This window comes from Hemiscyllium ocellatum, chromosome 4 (assembly GCF_020745735.1).
Source record: "Hemiscyllium ocellatum isolate sHemOce1 chromosome 4, sHemOce1.pat.X.cur, whole genome shotgun sequence".
Lineage (NCBI taxonomy): Eukaryota > Metazoa > Chordata > Chondrichthyes > Orectolobiformes > Hemiscylliidae > Hemiscyllium > Hemiscyllium ocellatum.
In genome coordinates this window covers 106,559,251-106,579,305 of record NC_083404.1, presented here as the reverse complement: position 1 = coordinate 106,579,305, position 20,055 = coordinate 106,559,251, and the positions used below count along the sequence as shown (strand labels likewise).

Sequence of the window (20,055 nt, the reverse complement as noted above, 5' to 3'; positions counted from 1 at the left end):
GTAAGAGGTAAGTTTGCATGCATTAACATCTCATAATTACTTACTCTCACTTCACTAAATGCAATTCTCCTACATAGCAGAGAGAAACTGGACAGTGCTGAAAATGTATTGCTGGAAAAGCGCAGCAGGTCAGGCAGCATCCAAGGAACAGGAAATTCGACGTTCATCAGGAACTTATGCCCAAAACGTCGAATTTCCTGTTCCTTGGATGCTGCCTGACCTGTTGCGCTTTTCCAGCAACACATTTTCAGCTCTGATCTCCAGCATCTGCAGACCTCACTTTCTCCTCGAAGAAACTAGACAGTGACAATTCCTGACATGACAGTCAGAGCAGGTACCTGGCAACTCCTGGCTTCTCCAGATTTCTATTTACACACAGAAACAGTCACCTTTCCCTTATAATTGTACAAATTACACTTCAGGCTTTTTGCTTGCTTCCTTCGCACACATACATTTTATGCCTTTCTTGCCTTTTTACACTTTGCATCCTCATTCAGGACTTACAGGCTCACAGTACTTCTGTCTTGCCTTGCCTTTTAGCACAGACACAAAGCCAGGCAGCTTGTCATGGTTGTCAGCAGTGATCAGTCAAATGGGTGTACATGGTACTGTCTAACACATCAACATTGCACCTTCAGAACTTGCCAACAGCTTACACGGCAAGTGCATCATGTACTTCAGCCAAGTGGCCATGTGTCATCAAATAAGGGGAGTAATCCTCAGTCAAGTCAATGGAGGCTGCAATCAATCAGGGGACATCACCACATTCAGTCAAGAGCAGCATCACACCTCAATCAGGCCATCTGGACATGAATAGTCAGTGCCAGGAATTGCTAATCATCATAATCATTGCAGTTCAGAGTGGGCAACTGTCAGTCCTGCTGTTCCAGTGCAAACACTCCAGTGATTCAGGGTGCATCCTTTCTGAAGAAGGTTCACTGGACTCAAAACATCGATTCTGCTTTCTCTCCACAGATGCTGCTAGATCTGCTGTGTTTCTCCAGTAATTCCGGTTTTTGTGTGACTTACTGAGAGGCTGTTGGGCATATTTTGATCTCAATCACTGTTGCTTCAAACCACATAGAAATTTCATCACAAATATCATCAAGGCATGTCATGACTGACAGCAATTTAAAATACGCCCCCTTAAATGTGCACTTCATCCTGTCACAACAGCCAGGACATGGGAGAGGCAAAAAAAAACTGATAAAGCCACAACACTTCAAAGGAAAAAGAATTCTAGAAATTCTTATCTAAGATCTCAGACAATGAAAGATATACCAGGACATTGCTGACCAACAGTGCAGGGTCTCTTAATCAGTTAATTTATTTTGTCATGTTATCTCAGCTAAGAATAGGTCTAGCTTTCTATTGAAGGTATGAAGCTATCAGGTATTAAGTGTCATAACTCTATCTACATTGGCTCTCTGGTAGTTATACTTTTATTTTGAGTAGCTTCAGAATCTTAAAACTTTCCATAAAAAAATAGAGAAAGTAGTCACAGCATGGGTTTGGACCAGCACCTAATGATGTTCAGCCCTTCCTTTCCACTGCAGTGCCTTTTTTAAATCAAATGAGACCTGATTAATTCTGTAGGTGAATCAGATGATACTCTTTACCTGAAGTAGCCCAGGATAATAACTGCCACAGTTAATGAGCATAAGGAAATAGAGTATCCCACGGTGTAGATGAGGTACAGACGATCAAAGATGTCCTGAAAGAAAGTAATGAGATGTCATAGATTGTGGTTAAAATAGCCACAAGTCATAAGTAATGCAGAGAGCTGCTGTCAATACACATCACAATAATAGGTGAAATGGCAGTTTTCTGCTATGAGTGGAATGTGTGTGGGCTGGTATTACTGAAGAACAATCTTGAAATCCCTGGGATAGATATGAGTTTGTCCTGACCATCACAGACATAACATGGCTGTACTGCCATGATGTTTTTCAACATAGAGAATGAATGCATACATTGCAACAAAATATATTGCTGCGTTGTTTGTTGCTTTTTCTGCATGTCTAATCACTCCTTGATTTACAATCCCAGACCTTATCATATGTGCAACAGTGTGAATGAACTTCTGGATTTATAATCCCAAATCTCACAGTATACACAGGAGTTTGCAGCAAGTAATCAGATATCATATGTTGTCTTTAAAAGTCACAACCAAGCAGACAGCATCCTTTCATGGGACGTGGATGTCACTGGTAAGGCCAGCAATTATTTTCCTTTCATTCAAAGTCTTTGAATTCAGCATGTTGCTGGAGGGCAGTTAGGAGTCAATTATATGACTGTTAATCAGGAGAGACTTGCAGACCAGGCCAGGTGAAATAGCCCATAAAGGGCATTAGCGAACAAAATAGGTTTACAATGTGTAACTTTGTAATCATTATTGCTGAGACAAGTTTTATGTTCTGGATTTATTCATTGATTTTTTTAATTTAACTAACTGCTTTGGTGGGATTTATATCTATGTACCTGGAAAATTATCCTGGGCTTCCAGGTTACTAGTCCAGTAACATTATCACTACACCATGATCCCCTAAGCTGACCAACTGACAGTACACCCTATGGATGGACTGTGTGGAGAGGAAGGAATAGCTTCAAAGTTTTATTTCAACACTACAGTCCCTGAGACATTAATTTGCATTTATCATTGTAGATAAAACCATGAAGCAGTTGGCATTATAAAATACTCAATAATGCAAGACATTAAATCAACAAGTGTTGTGCAACAATATATACAGTGTATTCCTTTCCAGTTCAGTGTTTGTATTGTACATTACCTATCTCTTTCCAAATATTTAAATCTCTGCCAGGTTCGTAACTCCAGATTTCATGGTACAATACTTGCAGAACTTTGAATAAACACCTAGACTTACAATTCTAGATCTCACATTATATATTGGATTTTGAACTGACTATTTGATTTTTAGTTTATGGATCATAGTGCTATCATGTGTCTGAATGAACTCCATTTTTTATATTACAAAAATGAATTACACTTCAAGGAAACAATTGTCTGTAAAATACTTCAACGAGTCCTGAAGTTAATATGATCACAATGTAAGTAGCAGTCTTGTCTTCTTTGTTTTGTTCTTTCTTTTTTCCCTCCTTTCTTTCTCTTAGTTTCATGAAGATAGATAAGGTTTGTTTAAATGTCATGACCTTTATTTAAAATTATTTCCATTATTTTGACTTAAATAATTAAGAAACAGGCTACAGGTATTAGTTATGCTTCAAAAGAGACCCTATGCTGGAATACATTGACGGATAGACAATCTAGTGTAATGGAGACAAGAAAATCTGTTATTGCAGTTTCAATACACTTCATTGTTGCCATTCCCCAAGTATTATTCTAGCAAATGTACTCATTAAGAATGCTTGGCTGAGTTTCATAAGCTCATTTCATCTTGGGAAAAAAGATGAGATCACATTTTATTTCATAGCATTGAGACACTAAACAAAGATTAAATACCTTTGAAGTAATTATTGAATACAAATTCGACTTCCAACAGATTAACTATTTAATGAGAGATTTAATGACACAAATTTTGCTTTATGAAGTTTGCAAGACCATAAGACCAGAAATTAGGCCGTTCAGCCCATCGAGTCTGCTCTGCCACTCAGTCATGGCTGATAAGTTTCTCAATCCCATTCTCCCGCTTTCTCCCCATCACCCTTGATCCCCTTAAATTCAGTCTTAAATATACTCAATGACTGGCCTCTACAGTCTTCTGTGGCAATTAATTCCATAGATTCACCATTCTCTCTGGCTGAAGGAGTTTCTCCTTATCTCCATTTCAAAAGGTCTTCCCTTTACTCTAAGACTCTACCCTCGGCTCCTCGTCTCTCCTATAAATAGAAACATCTTCTCAATATCTACTCTGTCCAGGCCATTCAGCATTCTGTATGTTTCAATTAGATCCTCCCTCACCCTTCTAAACTCCATCGAGTATAAGCCCAGAGTCGTTAAATGTGCAACATATGTTAAGCTTTTCATTTCTGGGACCATTCTCATGAAACTCCTCTGAACAAGCTCCAGGACCAGTAAATCCTTCCTTAGATATGGGGACCAGAACTGTGTCCCATACTCAAAAGTGGCCTGACCAGAGCCTTATAGTGTCTCAGAACTACATCCCTGTTTTTATATTCAAGTCATCTCAAAATAAATACATTCATTATATTTGCCTTCGTAACTATTGACTCAACCTGCAAGTTTACCTTGACAGAATCCTGGGCTAGAACTCCCAAGTCTCTTTATACTTCAGACTTCTGAATTTTCTCCCCATTTAGAAAATCGTCCAAGCCTCTATTCTTCCTGCCAAAGTGCCTGACCTCACGCTTTCCCACGTTCTACTCCACCTGCAATTTCTTTGCCCACTCTCCTAACCTGTCCAAATCCTTCTGCAGCCTCCACACCTCCTCTATGCTACCCATCCCTCTCCTATTTTTGTATCTGCAAACTTAGCCAGAATGCCCTCAGTTTCTTCATCTCGATTGTTAATGTATAAAGTGAAAAGTTGTGGTACCAACAATGAACTTTGCGGAACACCACTTGTCACTGACTGCCATCCTGAGAAAGATTCTTTTATCCCCACTCTGTGCTTTCTGCCAGTCAGTCAGGCTTCTATCCATGCCAGCACTTTGCATTTGACACCATGGGCACTTATCTTACTCAGTAGCCTCCTGTACGGCACCTAGTCAAAGGCCTTCTTGAAGTCCAGGTTGCTAACATCGATTAACTCTCCTTAGTGTAACCTGTTCACTGTTTCTTCAAAGAATTCTACTAGATTTGTCAAGCATGACCTTCCCTCAGTGAAACCATGCTGACTTTGCCTTATTTGACCATACACTTCCAAGTATTCAGAATTCTCACCCTTCATAATGGATTCTAAGATCTTACCCATAACTGAGGTTACGTTAATCAGTCTGTAATTATCCATCTTTTGCCTTACACCCCTTTTAAACTGGGGTGTCACATTAGCAATTTTCCAATCTTCTGTGACCCTTCCTGATTCTAGCAATTCCTGAAAGATCACCACTAACACCTCCATTATTTCTTTAGGTATCTACCTAGAACTCTGGGGTGTAATCCATCTGGTCCAGGTGATTTATTCACCTTCAGGCCATTCAGTTTTTCTAGCCACTTCTCCTTGGTAATAGCGCAGCTCTGCCCCCTCACTCTCTTGAATTTTTACCCATGTCTTCCACTGTGAAGATTGATGCGAAATATCAGTTATTCAGTTCCTCAGCCATTTCCTTGATCCCTATTATTACCTCTCCAACGTCATTTCGAGTGGTCCAATGCCCACTTTTGCCCTCTATATATCTAAAGAAACTCTTACAGTCTTCCTTTATAATACTGGCTAGCTTTCCCTCATACTTAATCTTCTCCCTCCTTATTTCTTTTTGTTACGCTCTACTAGGTTTTGTCTCAAAGAATGAAAACAGGCTTCTTAAACATCCTGTCTCTGCACAAACTCACTCTATCAAACCACCAAACTGCCACCTGAGGAGCAGGCCCAGCTCAATCATACCCATGCACCAAATAACCCTTACCCTTCAACCAGAAATATTACATTGGAAGTTTTCCCATGGCAACATATTTGGTAACTCAGGAGATTACCTAACTTGAGATTCACATCTTAATAGTGTCAATACAGACCATAGTCTGAGGCTCACATGCTCTTGTGCCTATGAATTGGCTCATAGAATAAGAACTTCACATCTCTTAAATTTCACATTAATCCAATTGGATATTTCCCAGATCTGACATGCTGAAGGTAAACCCAAGAGCTGCTACTTTCACCAGCCGATTACTGCTGACTAATTACGTTTTCTCAAAGATTTTTGTCTCATGTTCATTGGGACAATTCACAGAATAACAAATCAAGGGAAGAAACAACATTTATACCTCATAAGAGGAGACTATTGATTGTTTGATAAGTGGACTATTATTGGTGCAGAAGAATGAACCAATTGATGATGATTGACAGTTAACTGTCAGACTTTTTTAAGTTTTAAGTAATACAACTTGACTCTGATTTGTGAGGATATCATCCTGAGATTTCAACCTGCAAATGACTGCCATCATTTTGTTGAATTAAAACATATATCGGAGTCACAACTCACATTCCAAACAATAAGTACTTTCCTCTCATGGAATATAAATGTAAGTTTTCTTCTTGGATTGGAGTTCTTGCAAACTGGTGAACGCAAGATAAAACCCTAACCTTTTTTCAACATTGCTCACTTCTGTACTGTACAGTGTTAAAGAAATATGATAAAGTTAGAACCATCAACATATACAGAAAATTATTAGAAGCGTAGAAAGTGTAGATGAGAGTAAAAGAAAAGGGCAGCAGAAACATCCTTATCTCTGAATTTTCAAAAGTCGCAATGAGACGGATCTTTTTATTCAACCTTCCACAGCTAGAATGGAAATGCCGTTGACTGGGTCATCATTTGTTGCCCATCTTTAATTATCTTTGAGAGAGTGATGGTGAGCCTTTTTTTTTAATCACAGTATTCATGATGTGTAGTACACTCACAGTGCTATCAGGGAGGGAGATCCAATATTTAGACCCAGTGGCAGTGAATGAATGGTGATACAGTCCTGAGTCAGGATGGTGTGTGGCTTAGAGGGGAACTTGCAGGTGGTGGTGTTCCCATGCATTGCCTTTTCTTTTATTTCTAAATTGTTGAGTTTGCATGTCTGGAAGGTAACTTAGACACACAACATTATTTTTTCACCATTAGCCAAGTCAAGGTTTGACAACAGGTCCACAAGAAAGTTTACTATTTCCTTGAGGATGATAGGTATAGGCAGTGAATATCAGCGTTGCCAGCAACATCTACATCACAAAAATAAATTACTGAAAGGAAATAAAAGGACCTTAAGGAGTATTATAAAGAATCAGTAAATAATATCAAATTGAATAATAAAGGTTTTTGCAAGGGCTCAAAGTTTAAAAATTTACCTTGAGAGTAAGCAATGGGGCCAGAGGATGTAGTGTATTTTGAAGGATGAAGGCATGGTAGAGAAAGTAAGTAAATATTTACCAATACTTTTAACAAATGATGGTGCAAGTGGAAATTAGATATACTGGAGGACATGAACAGTTTCTAAAGAGGAGTATAAAAAGGAATTGGTTCTGAAATGAATACAGTAACTCAGGATGGATTTTATTGCACCCTGGTTCCATGGATTCAAAATAGTTGATAGCTGTGAAGGTGGAGATAGCAGGAATTTTTATTGCAATTCTTCAATCTGCCTGAAATTTATACATTAGGATACAAAAGCATCTTTGATGTAACGTTTATTCAAAAGGGATAGATTAGGCAAAGACAGACCAAACTCAGCTGTGGGAAAACTATTAGACTCTATACTTGATATCAAATTAGACAGCATTTCTGAATCAATTTGCTTACCAAGGACAATCAGCACATCAAAACACCAAGTTGCGTATTACAAATTAATGCAGGTCTTATACGTCAAAAAGTGGTTAAAACAGACGTAGTGTTGGTAAATTTTCACAAAGTTTTCATAAGACATCACAAGTGTTCACGGTATCAGAAGAAATGTAATACTTGATTAGGTACAGATAAAGCACTAAATTAGGTTAGTGAAGAGTATTGTGACAGGCAGTTTATTAAAATAGGAATAAACATGACAGGTTCAATTTAACTAAATATGAGGTTGCAAATTTTGGGATAAAGTGGTGAGAATATTTCCATTGGAGTGGAAAAGGATGAGGAAACTTGAATTAGTGGAGCAAAGAGCTAAGACATATATGTTGGATGAAAAGTATCTTTCTGCTCTGTTTGGCTCTATGTTGTTCACACTGCTGCACGTCAAAATTTAAAGTACCCACAGCTTGGAGAATTGGATTGGAAAAAAAGTGGTTCAACAATCAGATTTCATAAAATGCTGGGTCTTGTGGATGAATAGAAGTGGCTAGGCTGTCTGACTGATGATAGTGGACTTTCTCCTGGACCTGCTGCATTCCGTGTAATTGAGATACTTTGCTAACGTCATTAGGTTTAATATTGTTCAAACCTTGACTCAGCTATAATGAAAGAATGGTGTTGTATGTTCAACTTCCAGACATGTAAGATCGGAGGCTTGAAGCAACTTTAATAGAATGAAGGACTCAGCAAAAATATTAACTGCATAACTTATGAGATCACAAAATTAATTCAACTGTACAGGGCCCTTCAGCCGATTTAATTCGACCTTTTCAACCCTAATCATCTCTCTACCACATCACAGAATCACAGAAGTGTTATGGTGTAGGAGGAGGCCATTTGGCCCACTATGACTGCACCAGCTCATTAAATGAGAAGCTCATGTAGTTCCAATCTCTTGCTTTTTCTCCATGTCCTTGCACATTTTTCTTATCCATATAACCATCCAATGTCCTCTGGATTGCCTCAAATGAACCACCACACCTCTAGGCAGTACATTCCATACACTAACTACTTGCAGAGTGAAGCATCATCTTGCTGCTTCCGATATTTGTTCACCAACCTAGTCTCAATAGCCGTTCAGATTGGCACAGTGGTTAGCACTGCTGCCTCACACCGCCAGGGACTTGGGTTTGATTCCAGCCTCAGGGGTGGAGTTTGCACATTCTCCCCCTCTCTGTGTGGGTCCCCTCTGGATGTTCCAGTTTCCTCCCACAATTCAAAGATGTGTAGGTTAGGTGAATTGGGTGCATTAGTCAGGGGTTAAATGTAGGGGTCTGGGTGGGTTAGCCTTTGGAGGGTCAGCGTAGTCTTGTTGGGCCGAAGGGCTGTTTCCACACTATAGGGATTTTAGTCTATGTTAATTCATCACAGCTGCATGTCACCCTGTGTAGAAATTGCAGCCACTTTGGTACACAGCAGGCCTTACCTCAGAACAATTTTCCAGCGAATAGTAGTCTGATATGTTTTATTAGATTAGAAAAATCCACAAAGACTATTAAAGATGTATGGATGAGATGCTAATCCAATGCTGGGTGGGAAGGTGAAAGTCCCATTGTATGGTTTGAGGATATCATAGTCATAGAGATGTACAGCATGGAAACAGACCCTTCGGTCCAACTCATCCATGCCGACCAGATATCCCAAACAAATCTAGTCCCACCTGCCAGCATCCAGCCCATATCCCTCCAAACCCTTCTTATTCATATACCATCCAAATGCCTCTTAAATGTCGCAATTGGACCAGCCTCCACCCCTTCTTCTGGCAGCTCATTCCATTCACATACCACCCTCTGTGTGAAAAAGATGCCCCTTAGGTCTCTTATATATCTTTCACCTCTCACCCTGCCCTCTAGTTCTGGACTCCCCAACCTCAAGGAAAACACTTTGTCTATTTACCCTATCCTTGCCCCTCATCATTTTGTAAACCTCTATAAGGTCACCCCTCAGCCTCCGACGCTCCAGGGAAAACAGCCCCAGCCTGTTCAGCCTCTCCCTGTAGCTCAAATCCTCCAACCTTGGCAACATCCTTGTAAATCTTTTCTGAACCCTTTCAAGTTTCCAAGTCCTCACAAAAAGGTAGCCGATTTGTTTATCTTATTGCTGTTTATGGATGTTGCTACTACAACCACAGTTGCTAAAGATAGTCACCACAAATATACTGTGACAATATAGAAATAGAACATTGTAATAAAAATGATTCATGGGGTAAAGTCACCTTTTCTGCAACCTGGTTCATATGTGCAAGGTACCTGGCACATTCTGTGTAATTTGCCCATGTTCGGTTATTGCTTGGCACAAGCTCCCAGCTCCCATTCACATTACATTGTCGATAAGCATGGCCTGCCAGAAAACACACAGGAAGTTAGTGTCGAGTACAGCTTCACCCTTCACCTGCTCACTTAATAAGAGAGACTCCTGTGACATAATTCAGGTTGAGGAATGCTCTTTTTCCTGAAAATGACTAAAAACTGAAGGCTAAAAGATACTCCGAGTGAAAATTCAGCATTTATTGTCCAGAATTTGGTCCCAAGCCTAACAATAGTGTCTCTCAAAGAACAAAGGTGCCGACAGAAATGAAGTGGGTATTGAAGAGGAGGAGCAGAGAGGAGGAATAAATGGCTGTCTAATTAAAGGGAAGGTCTGGGGCAGGGTTTTAGAATACATTTGAAAAAAATAGTCATAGCCTGCTAGATATAATCTTCTCAAAGTCAAATAGTTCATTAAAACCTATTTCCAAAATGCAATGCAGTTTGTCAGAAAATCTACAATAAATAAGAATACTGAGTGGCATGGTGGTTTCGTGGTTAGCATTGCTGCTTCAAAGTGCCAGGAACCTGGGTTTGATTCCAGCCTAAGGTAACACTGCAGATTTTGCATGTTCTCCCCATGTCTGCATGGGTTTCCTCTGTGATCTGGTTTCCTCCTATGGTCTAACTACCTGCAGGTAAGGGGATTTGGCCATTCTAAATTGCCTTGTAATATCCAAGGATGTTCAACTCAGGTGAATAAGTCACGGGAAATGCATGATTTCTGGGATAGGGTGGGATTTGAGTCTGGGTGGAATGCTTTTCAGTGTAGACTCATTAGACCAAATGGCCTCTTTCTGCACTGTAGGGATCCCCTAAATCTTATAGTGAGAATTAATCTCACTTGCACACCTCAAATTAAAATAGCCCAAAATGTAGTTTTCCTTTCAAGCAGTTCCAAGAATGCATTCACCCACAACTTCGAAAGGATAACTTGGGGTGGGTACATAATGCTAATCTAGACAGTGACATTAATATGAAACTGGCTGAGTGACACTGAGTAATTGTGAATGGTTCTTTATCAGACTGAAGGAAGGGTATAATCATGCTCCCCTTGCTTTTTCTGATTTATATATATATGATCTAGTCTGAGGTGTACACATGCACAAATTCAAAATTTATGAATGACAGAATCTTTGGAAGTTTTAGGAGGATTCTGATAAACCTCATGAGAACAGAAACATGCTAACAGAATGTGCCAGACAAGTGGCAGATGAAATTTAATGTAGAGAAGTATGAAGTGATTCATTTTGAAAGAACAAAAAGAGACAATATAAAATAAAGGGTAGCATTACAGAGACGCTGCACAAATCATCGAAAATCCAGGTCAAATTGAGAGGAATGGTTAGCATAGAATGCAAGATTCTAGGCTTTAGTAACAGGGTACAAGAGCAAAGATGTTATTATAGGCCTGCAAAAAACATTAGTTGAGAATCAATTGTAGGATTCAGCATAATTTAATGGAGCCTGCCAGAGTAGCCATGAATGCAGAGGTTGAAGGGGAGACAGATTCAGGCAAGTGACATCGCATCAGGTTCTAGGCATTGAGAAAACTAGCCCCAATTAAATTGGGCAAGCAAGGCATTGATGCAGGCATTCCAATCTTCAGCAATGAAATGTTAATTAAGTTTAATAATATGCTATCTCGGCCTAACAGAATTTCACTGATAGTTCAGGGATTTAATGAGACTGACATGACTGTCCACTAACTCTGTTGGTGACGGTGTAGGAGGAGTTTCCTCATTGCATGCACTCAGTACCAGATTGAGACACATAGCCATTGGAAAGGCAGAACAGGGGTAGTGTGGAGGGGAGGCTCTGATTCACTCTTCTGTCCTTACCTTTAACTGACAGGTTTGTTTAGCTTAGTTGGCTGAATGAATGGTTGGTATGTGAAGCAGTATGATTTCAACAGTATGGATTCAATCCCCTCCACTGACTGAGGTTATAATGAAGGACTCTTCTCAACACCTCCCCTTGCCTGAGGTATGGTGACCCTTAAGTTGAATTGCCATCAGTTTTGTCACTCTCTAATGAGACAGCAGCCCTATGATCTGGTAAGACTATAATGACTTGGCCTTTAACCGTTTGCAATGCAACCCCTCCTTGTGACCACATCCCACTCTCTTTCACTTGAGGCCGGGGTTCCAGTGGAGATTCCCTGGCAGCAGACACAGCTCCCAATGCAAGCCAATGGCTCTCTAAGGCAAGATTTCTATCTTACAAGGTGACTTAAATACTGGAAGGCACTTAAACAGCATTAGGCCTGCTGCATGGAATAGATGCCGAATTCTCCCACTGATACTCCAAGTAGTGGAGGGGGACCCTGATGTAGCACTAATTTCTGGCCATGGAGTCCACCTTCAAGAACGATGTGAAGGTATTAGAAAGACTGCAAGAAAGATTGACGAGAATGTTTTTAGGGATGAGAACTGTCTTTACATGGATAGATAGAGAAATTGTCTAAAAGAGGATTAAGAGGAGATTTTGTTATGTTGCCCAAAGATATGATGAGTCTAGACAGAGTAACATTGGAGACGTTCTTCCTGTTGGTGTAAGGTTTAATAAGTGACTGGTTCAAGGTGATTGGCAAGAGAAACAACTGAGAAAAATGTTTTTTAGTCATCAAGTGTTTAAAATTTGAAATGCACTGCCAAGATTGTGGTCAAGGCAGATTCAATCATTGCTTTCAAAAAGACAATGGAATAATCTGAATGGAATTCTCTGAAGAGAAAGATGTGCAAGGCTACTTGGAAAAGGAGGGTAAGTGAAACCAAATGAGCTGCTGTTATAGACACAGTTGGCACAAAAACAAAAAGCTGAATTGACTCATTTTATGCCTTAACTATCTCATGTTTCAAAATGTAATGGCTAAGATACTTCATGAAAATGTCTGACCGTCAGAAAGACATCAAATCCCTCCAACATACTGGCTGATCAGACATGTTAAAAAGCTACAAATTATTTGTGAGCAATCAGAAAATAACTTCTAAGTTTTCCTCACTGGCAGTTTAACAAACTAACATTTTTTAAAAGATCTCCTTTTTCAACTTGCTACATTTTCGAAGTCAACAGTTAAAATAATTATATATGTTTTTTATATCCTTTCTGTGGAAAGATGGTCAAATATTCATGAATTCTTGCAACTTAAGTCTGAAATATATATTCTAAAACACTGTGCTTGTAGTGAGCATCAAATGCCAGCCTCTGACCTTGGTGGTTGAAATCATATATATAATCTGGGCACTGCATTGACACCAATTTCCCTGGTGGTCCTTCTGGCCAGCAAAGGATCCCATCCCACTGGGGAGCACAGTACCCTTCTGTGGGGAAAAAAAAGTGCATAATGTGAGTTATTGAAAATATACAGTGATTAAATAAGACTTGTAAGAATTAATAAATTAGGTAGAACAGTCAGTATTGTGTAGGTAAAATAGGCCATGATGATAATACGAATTACGTCAGATTAAATCGCATTATGGACAACACAGGCATATGAAGCTAAAAATATTTAGAAACAAAAACATAAGTTGCTGGAAAAGCTCAGCAGGTCTGGCAGCATCTATGAAGAGAAATCAAAGTTAACATTTCAGGTCCGGTGACCCTTCCTCAAAATAAATAAGACAACTTGAAATTTGTACAGATACTTAGTTATCTGGGGAAAATGTTGAGAGCATGAATTTTGAAAATGTAAAAAGACAAGGAAGTGAAGGTTCTTCTGACAAAATCAGTTAATGATGTGTGTAGAAATGTCAGACATTAATAAACCAGATAGAGTTGCCAATAACTTGCAGGAGAAGGGAGAAATGGTCTGCAGAACCATGACAGCTCTTATGTAGTAAGATAAGTCATATGCACTAGCCAAATGAACCATGGATGCAATGGCATATTAACATCAAGCTTGTCTCATATCATTAATCATAAACACACTTCCAGAGTTCTAAATAGTTTGAGGAGTGTGAATATTGTAAGAAATCAGAGGCCTTAGTTCCTGACTTCCAGATTTAACTATCTGTGATGGTGATTGATTTTAACCTCTTGAATATTGCATGGGCTAGTCTGTACATTTATAAACAATCAAATTCCCTGACCTAGTTTTCTGATTGGAAGATAGTGGTTGCAACTATATGAAAGATATGCTGAAAGATATGCCATGGACCACTTGGAAGGATGTCCCGATGTACTGGCTGCCTGAAATGCCTGGGAAGATTAAATATCTGACAGATAATTATTCATCATGTGGGACCCTTCAAAAATGTCTCTGACTCTTGAGTTAGACTCTCAAACTATAAGGGGCTCTACCTCAATTGACTAAATAGTTACCCAGGAGAGGTAGGAGCAATTAAAACCTGTTCTAACTTGCTGACCCTCCTCCCCACAATTCCCCAATGACACCTCCCTCAGACAGGAGAAAGTGAGGACTGTGGATGCTGGAAATTAGAATCGAGAGTGTGGTGCTGGAACAGCAAAGTAAGTCGGGGAGCAGGAGAGGTTGACATTTTGGGCAAAAGCCCCTCATCAGGAATCCCTCAGACATCCCCCTTCTAACCCAATGCAGCACCCTACCCAACCTGACAAGTGCAGACACTAGGAAGCCCTCAACCTGAAAACCCTCTGCCCTAACATCCAATTTGACCCAACACCTTCTGGACACCCTCATTCTCAAGTGGTCCAAGATATGTATAAGATCATAAGATATAGGAGCAGATGTTGGTCATTTGACCCCTTGAGTCCACTCTCTCATTTAATGAGATCATGAAAATCTCAACTTCGCTCTCTTGCTTTTTCTCCATAAACCTTGATTCTTGTACTAACAATCTGTTTGTCTGAGTATAACTCAATCCAACACATCCCAACCCAACTGGGAACCCTCTTGACCTGGCCCCAACCAACCTTGGCACATCCTGCCTGATCCTCTCCCGACTCAAAATGATGCCCTGGCTTGGATGAAAATAGCAACAGACCTACTCGCAGTGCACTGGAAGATCTAGGCTTGAGACAGATTGCCTATCTAAATTTTCTATTGTTCGTCAACTTAGCAACACAATGAGCAGACCTATCACTGACATGCTGAATGTTATTTTCAATTTATTTGGTGTCCCAAACAGAGCATATCTGATAATGACTGCAGTTCACCGACAAACGAATACAGGATGTGTGCCATTTGGGGTGGGATCCATCTCACATGGTAATCCTGTTGTCCAAGCTCACACTGGGTAAATGCTACACACTGATCATCAAACATCAAGAAACAAAACAGGATTTTCACATTGCATTGTTGAATTTTCATGAGAAGGGATTACCATTCCTGACATAGCTTATACCAGGACGGCAAGATTGAGTGGTTTTGCTCAGCAACCAATTCCATGAACATTCTGAGACCCATGGCATTCATTGTCAAAGATAGATAAGAATGAAAGATAAATCTAGTAAGAAGATAGGGGGCTACCACAGCTATATACTGGGCAGAGACTGGGAGTCAGAAATACAAATATGAGTGCTTGGATACCAGCAAGTTTTTTAGAATATTCAAGCAGCCCAAAAGTCAGTATTGATGATGGTACTACACTGCAAAGGAACAGAACAATAATCAGACCAATTTACAACATGATATTCATGCATGAAGACTATGAGGAGGAAAACTCCAATGGTAATAACTGGGCAATGATATTGAGTGACAGCCACCAGCAACAAAAAATCAAAGTTGTCAACCACGAGCAACTGAACACACTATATACCTCTCCGAACAGGCATATAGTCATCAGATCAGGATAAGATATCAAATCTTCAAAGAATTACATAATGGTTAGAATTGTTCATCCTCTATAATGTGTTTTATTGTATAACAATCAAACATGGTGAATGTTGTGCTCTATCTCCCAGCAGTGTGATATACCTTTAAGAGACATGTTTATGATAATATTTCTGTGTCATAACATGTGAACAAGGGTACAAATGTACCATTTACATAGAACATAGATATTACAGCGCAGTACAGGCGCTTTAGTCCTCGATGTTGTGCCAACATGTGGAACCAATCTGATGCCCATCTAACCTACATTATTCCATTCTCATCTATATGCCGATCCAATTACTTTTTAAACGCCCTTAAAGTTGGAAAGTCTATCACTGTTTTTTTAGATTAGACTTACAGTGTGGAAACAGGCCCTTTGGCCCAACAAGCCCACACCGACCCGCCGAAGCGCAACCCACCCATACCCCTACATTTACCCCTTACCTAACACTACGGGCAATTTAGCTTGACCAATTCACCTGACCCGCACATCTTTGTGACTGTGGGAGGAAACCGGAGCACCCGGAGGAAACCCACGCAGACACGGGGAGAACGTGCAAACTCCACACAGTCAGTCGCCTGAGTCGGGAATTGAACCCGGGTCTACAGGCGCTGTGAGGCAGCAGTGCTAACCACTGTGCCACCGTGCCGCCCACCATTGTCGGCAGTGTGTTCCACGCCCCAACTACTCTCTGACATCTGTCCTATATCTATCACCCCTCAATTTAAAGCTATGCCCCTTTGTGCTAGCCATCACCATCTGAGGAAAAAGGCTCTTGCTGTCCACCCTATCTAACCCTCTGATTATCGTATATGTCTCCGTTAGGTCACCTCTCAACCTTATTGTCTCTAAAGAAAATAAGCTTCAAGTCCCTCAGCCTTTCCTCATAAGACCATCCCTCCATACCAGGCAACATCCTCGTAAATCTCCTCTTCAAAGCTTCCACATCCTTCCTAACATGCGATGATCAGAACTGTATGCAATACTCCAAGTGCGGCTGCTGCAGCATGATCTCATGGTTCTGAAACGCAATCCCTCTATCAATAAAAGCTAACACACTGTATGCCTTCTTAACAACCCTATCAACCTGGGTGGCAGCTTTCAAGGATCTATGTACCTTGACAGCGAAATCTCTCTGCTCATCTACACAACCAAGAATCTTACCATTAGCCCAGTACTCTGCATTCCTTCTACTCCTTCCAAAGTGAATCACCTCATACTTTTCCACATTATTCTCCATTTGCCACCTCTCGACCCAGCTCCACAGCTTATCTATGTCTCTCTGTAACCTACAACATCCTTCGTCACTATCCACAGCTCTATCAACCTTGTGATTTGTCACCCACAAATTTGCTAACCCATCCTTTCATGCCCCCATCCAAGTCATTTATAAACATAACAAACCACAGAGGAGCCAAAACAGATCCTTGCAGTACCCCACTAGTAACTGAACTCCAGGAGCAATATTTCCCATCAACCATCACCCTCTGTCTTCTTTCAGCTAGCCAATTTCTGATCCAAACCACTAAATTACCCTCAATCCCATGCCTCCGTATTTTGTGCAATAGCCTACCATGGGGAACCTTATCAAATGCCTTACTGAAATCCATATGCACCACATCAACCACTTTGCCCTCATCCATCTGTTTGGTGACCTTCTCAAAGAACTCAATAAGGTAGGCACGACTACTCTTCACAAAATCATGTTGACTCTCCCTGATCAACTTATTCCTCTCTCAATAACTAAAAGTCTTATCTCTTATAACCCTTTCCAACACTTTACCCACAACCAAAGTAAGGCTCACAGGTCTATAATTTCCAGGGTTGCCTCTATTCCCCTTCTTGAATACGGGAACAAACTTTTGTTATCCTCCAGTCTTCTGGTACTATTCCTATAGATAACGATGACATAAAGATCAAAGCCAAAGTCTCTGCAATCTCCTCCCTGGCTTCCCAGTGAATCTGAGGATAAATCCCATCCGACCCAGGGGACTTATCTATTTTTATACTTTCCAGAATTGCTAACATCTCCTCCTTTTGTACCTCAATCTCATCTATTCTAGTAGCCTGTATCTCAGTATTGTCCTTGACAGCATTGTCTTTTTCTAGTGTGAATACTGATGAAAAGCATTCATTTACCGCCTCTCCTAACTCCTCTGACTCCATGCACAACATCCCACTACTATGCTTGATTGGCCCAAATCTAACTCTAGTCATTCTTCTATACCTGATATAGCCATAGAAAGCCTTAGGGTTTTCCTTGATCCTGTCTGCCTTCTCTTGTCCCCTCCTGGCTCTTCTTAGCTCTGTCTTTAGGTCTTTCCTGGCTAACACATAACTCCTAAGTACTCAAAATGAGCTGTCACGTCTCATCCTAACATAAGCCTTCTTCTTCCTCTTGACAAAACATTCAACTTCCTTCGTAAACCACGGCTCCCTCACTCAACAACTTCCTCCCTGCCTGACCAGTGCATACTTATCAAGGACCAACAGTAGCTGGTCTTTGTACCCATCCCCTGCAGTTTCCTTCCCCATTCTGTGCACCCTAAATCTTACCTAATTGCCTTTCCCCAGCTATAACTCTTGTCCTACAATGTATACCTATCCCATTCCATCACTAATGTAAGCATAACTAAATTGTGGTCACTATCACCAAAGTGCTCACCTACCGCCAAATCTAAAATCTGGCCGGTTCATTACCCAGTACCAAATCTAACTTGGCCTCACCCCTTGTTGGTCTGTCTACATACTGTGTCAGGAAACCATCATGAACACATTGGACAAAAACTGACCCATCTAAAGTACTTGAACTATAGTATCCTCTTTCAATATTTGGAAAGTTAAAGACCCCATAACAACTACCCTGTCACTCTTGTGCCTATCAAGGATCATCTTTGCTATTCTATCCTTCACATCTCTGGAACCATTTGGAGGCCTATAGACAACTCCCAACAGGGTAATCTCTCCTTTCTGTTTCTTATCTCAGCCCATACTACCTCAGTAGACAAGTTCTCAAATGCCCTTTCTGCAACCATAATACTATCCTTGACGAACAATGCCACACCACCTCCTCTCTTACCTTTTCTCTGTTCTTATTAAAATATCTAAATCCCAGAACCTGCAATAACCATTCCTGTCCCTGTTCTACCCATGTCTCTAAAAAGGTCACAACATCGAAATCCCAGGTACCAACCCATGCTGCAAGTTCATCCACTTTACTCCGAATGATCCTGGCATTGAAGTAGACACACTTCAAATCAGTGCCAGTGCTTTCTTGCAATCTTGAAACCTTAGTTCTGACCTCACTATTCTCATCCTCCCATATACTCAAAATATAATTTCAGCTCCCATCCCCCTACTGAATTAGTTTAAACCTACCTGAAGAACATTAACAAATTTCAACCCCAGGATATTGGTACCTCTCTGGATCAGGTGAAGACAATCTTGTTTGTAGAGGTCCCACCTACCCCAGAAAGTGCCCCAATTATCCAACTTTCCAAAACCCTCCCTCTTGCACCATCCCTGAAGCCATGTGTTCAACTCATCTCTATCCCTATTCCTCGCCTCACTAGCACTTAGTACGTGCAACAAACCAGAGATAACAATTCTGTTTGTTCTAGTTCTAAGCTTCCACTCTAAGCTCTCTGAATTTCTGCTTTAAATCCCCATCTCCCTTCCTACCTGTGTCATTGGTGCATTTGTGCACCACGACTTGGAGCTGCTCCCCCTCCCTCTCAAGGATCCTGAAAACCCAGAAACATCACGAACGCTGGCACCTGGGAAACAACACCTGGGAGACCGTGAGTCTCTCCTATTCCCACTACATCTCCTAACTGTCCCCCTAACTATGGGTCCCCAATGACAAATACTCTGCTCCGCTTTCCCCTCCCTTCTGAGCAATAGGGACAGACTCTGTGCCAGAGACCTGTTCCCCATTGCTTACCCCGGTAAGTCATTCCCCACAACAGCATCCAAAATGGTATACTTATTGTTGAGGGAAACGACCACAGGGGATCTCTGTACTTCCTGCCGGTTCCCTTGACGGTCACCTATCTATCTTCATCTTTTACCTGAGGTGTGACTATCTCCCTATAACTCCTCTCAATAACCTACTCCACCTCCTGAATGATCCGAAGTTCATCCAGCTCCAGCTGTTTTCGAGGAGCTGGAATTGGGTGTACTTCCCACAGATGCAGTCAGCTACGATACTACTGGTGACCCTTACCTCCCACATTCAACTGCCCTAACCTCCATTCCTACTATTCTAAATTCCCAATGAGACTACTAAAAAAACTTAAAAAAAAACAAAGAAACCAGTCACTAGAAATATTACCACCTAAAATATTTTACATTGATGGAAGCGCACTGCTGTTTGTAACTAAATAGTTTGTCATCAACCCAGAAAGGGACTATGGTTGTAATGTATGTATTTATGAGGGGCTTTTAAAAATGTGTTACCGATGTAATTATCCATGACA

The 20,055-nt window shown here is 40.6% G+C and overlaps 1 protein-coding gene across 1 annotated transcript in view; it reads right to left on the bottom strand.

Moving 5' to 3' along the window:
* The window catches only part of pth1r (parathyroid hormone 1 receptor), a 170,441-nt gene that overhangs the window by 31,158 nt on the left and 119,228 nt on the right, over window positions 1-20,055 (bottom strand). The window contains exons 3-5 of the mRNA XM_060824047.1: window positions 12,995-13,105; window positions 9,692-9,816; window positions 1,620-1,714 (exon numbers count right to left, since the gene is read on the bottom strand). Coding sequence (XP_060680030.1) covers window positions 1,620-1,714; window positions 9,692-9,816; window positions 12,995-13,105 — 331 coding nt within the window. The remainder of the gene's footprint in view (window positions 1-1,619; window positions 1,715-9,691; window positions 9,817-12,994; window positions 13,106-20,055) is intronic.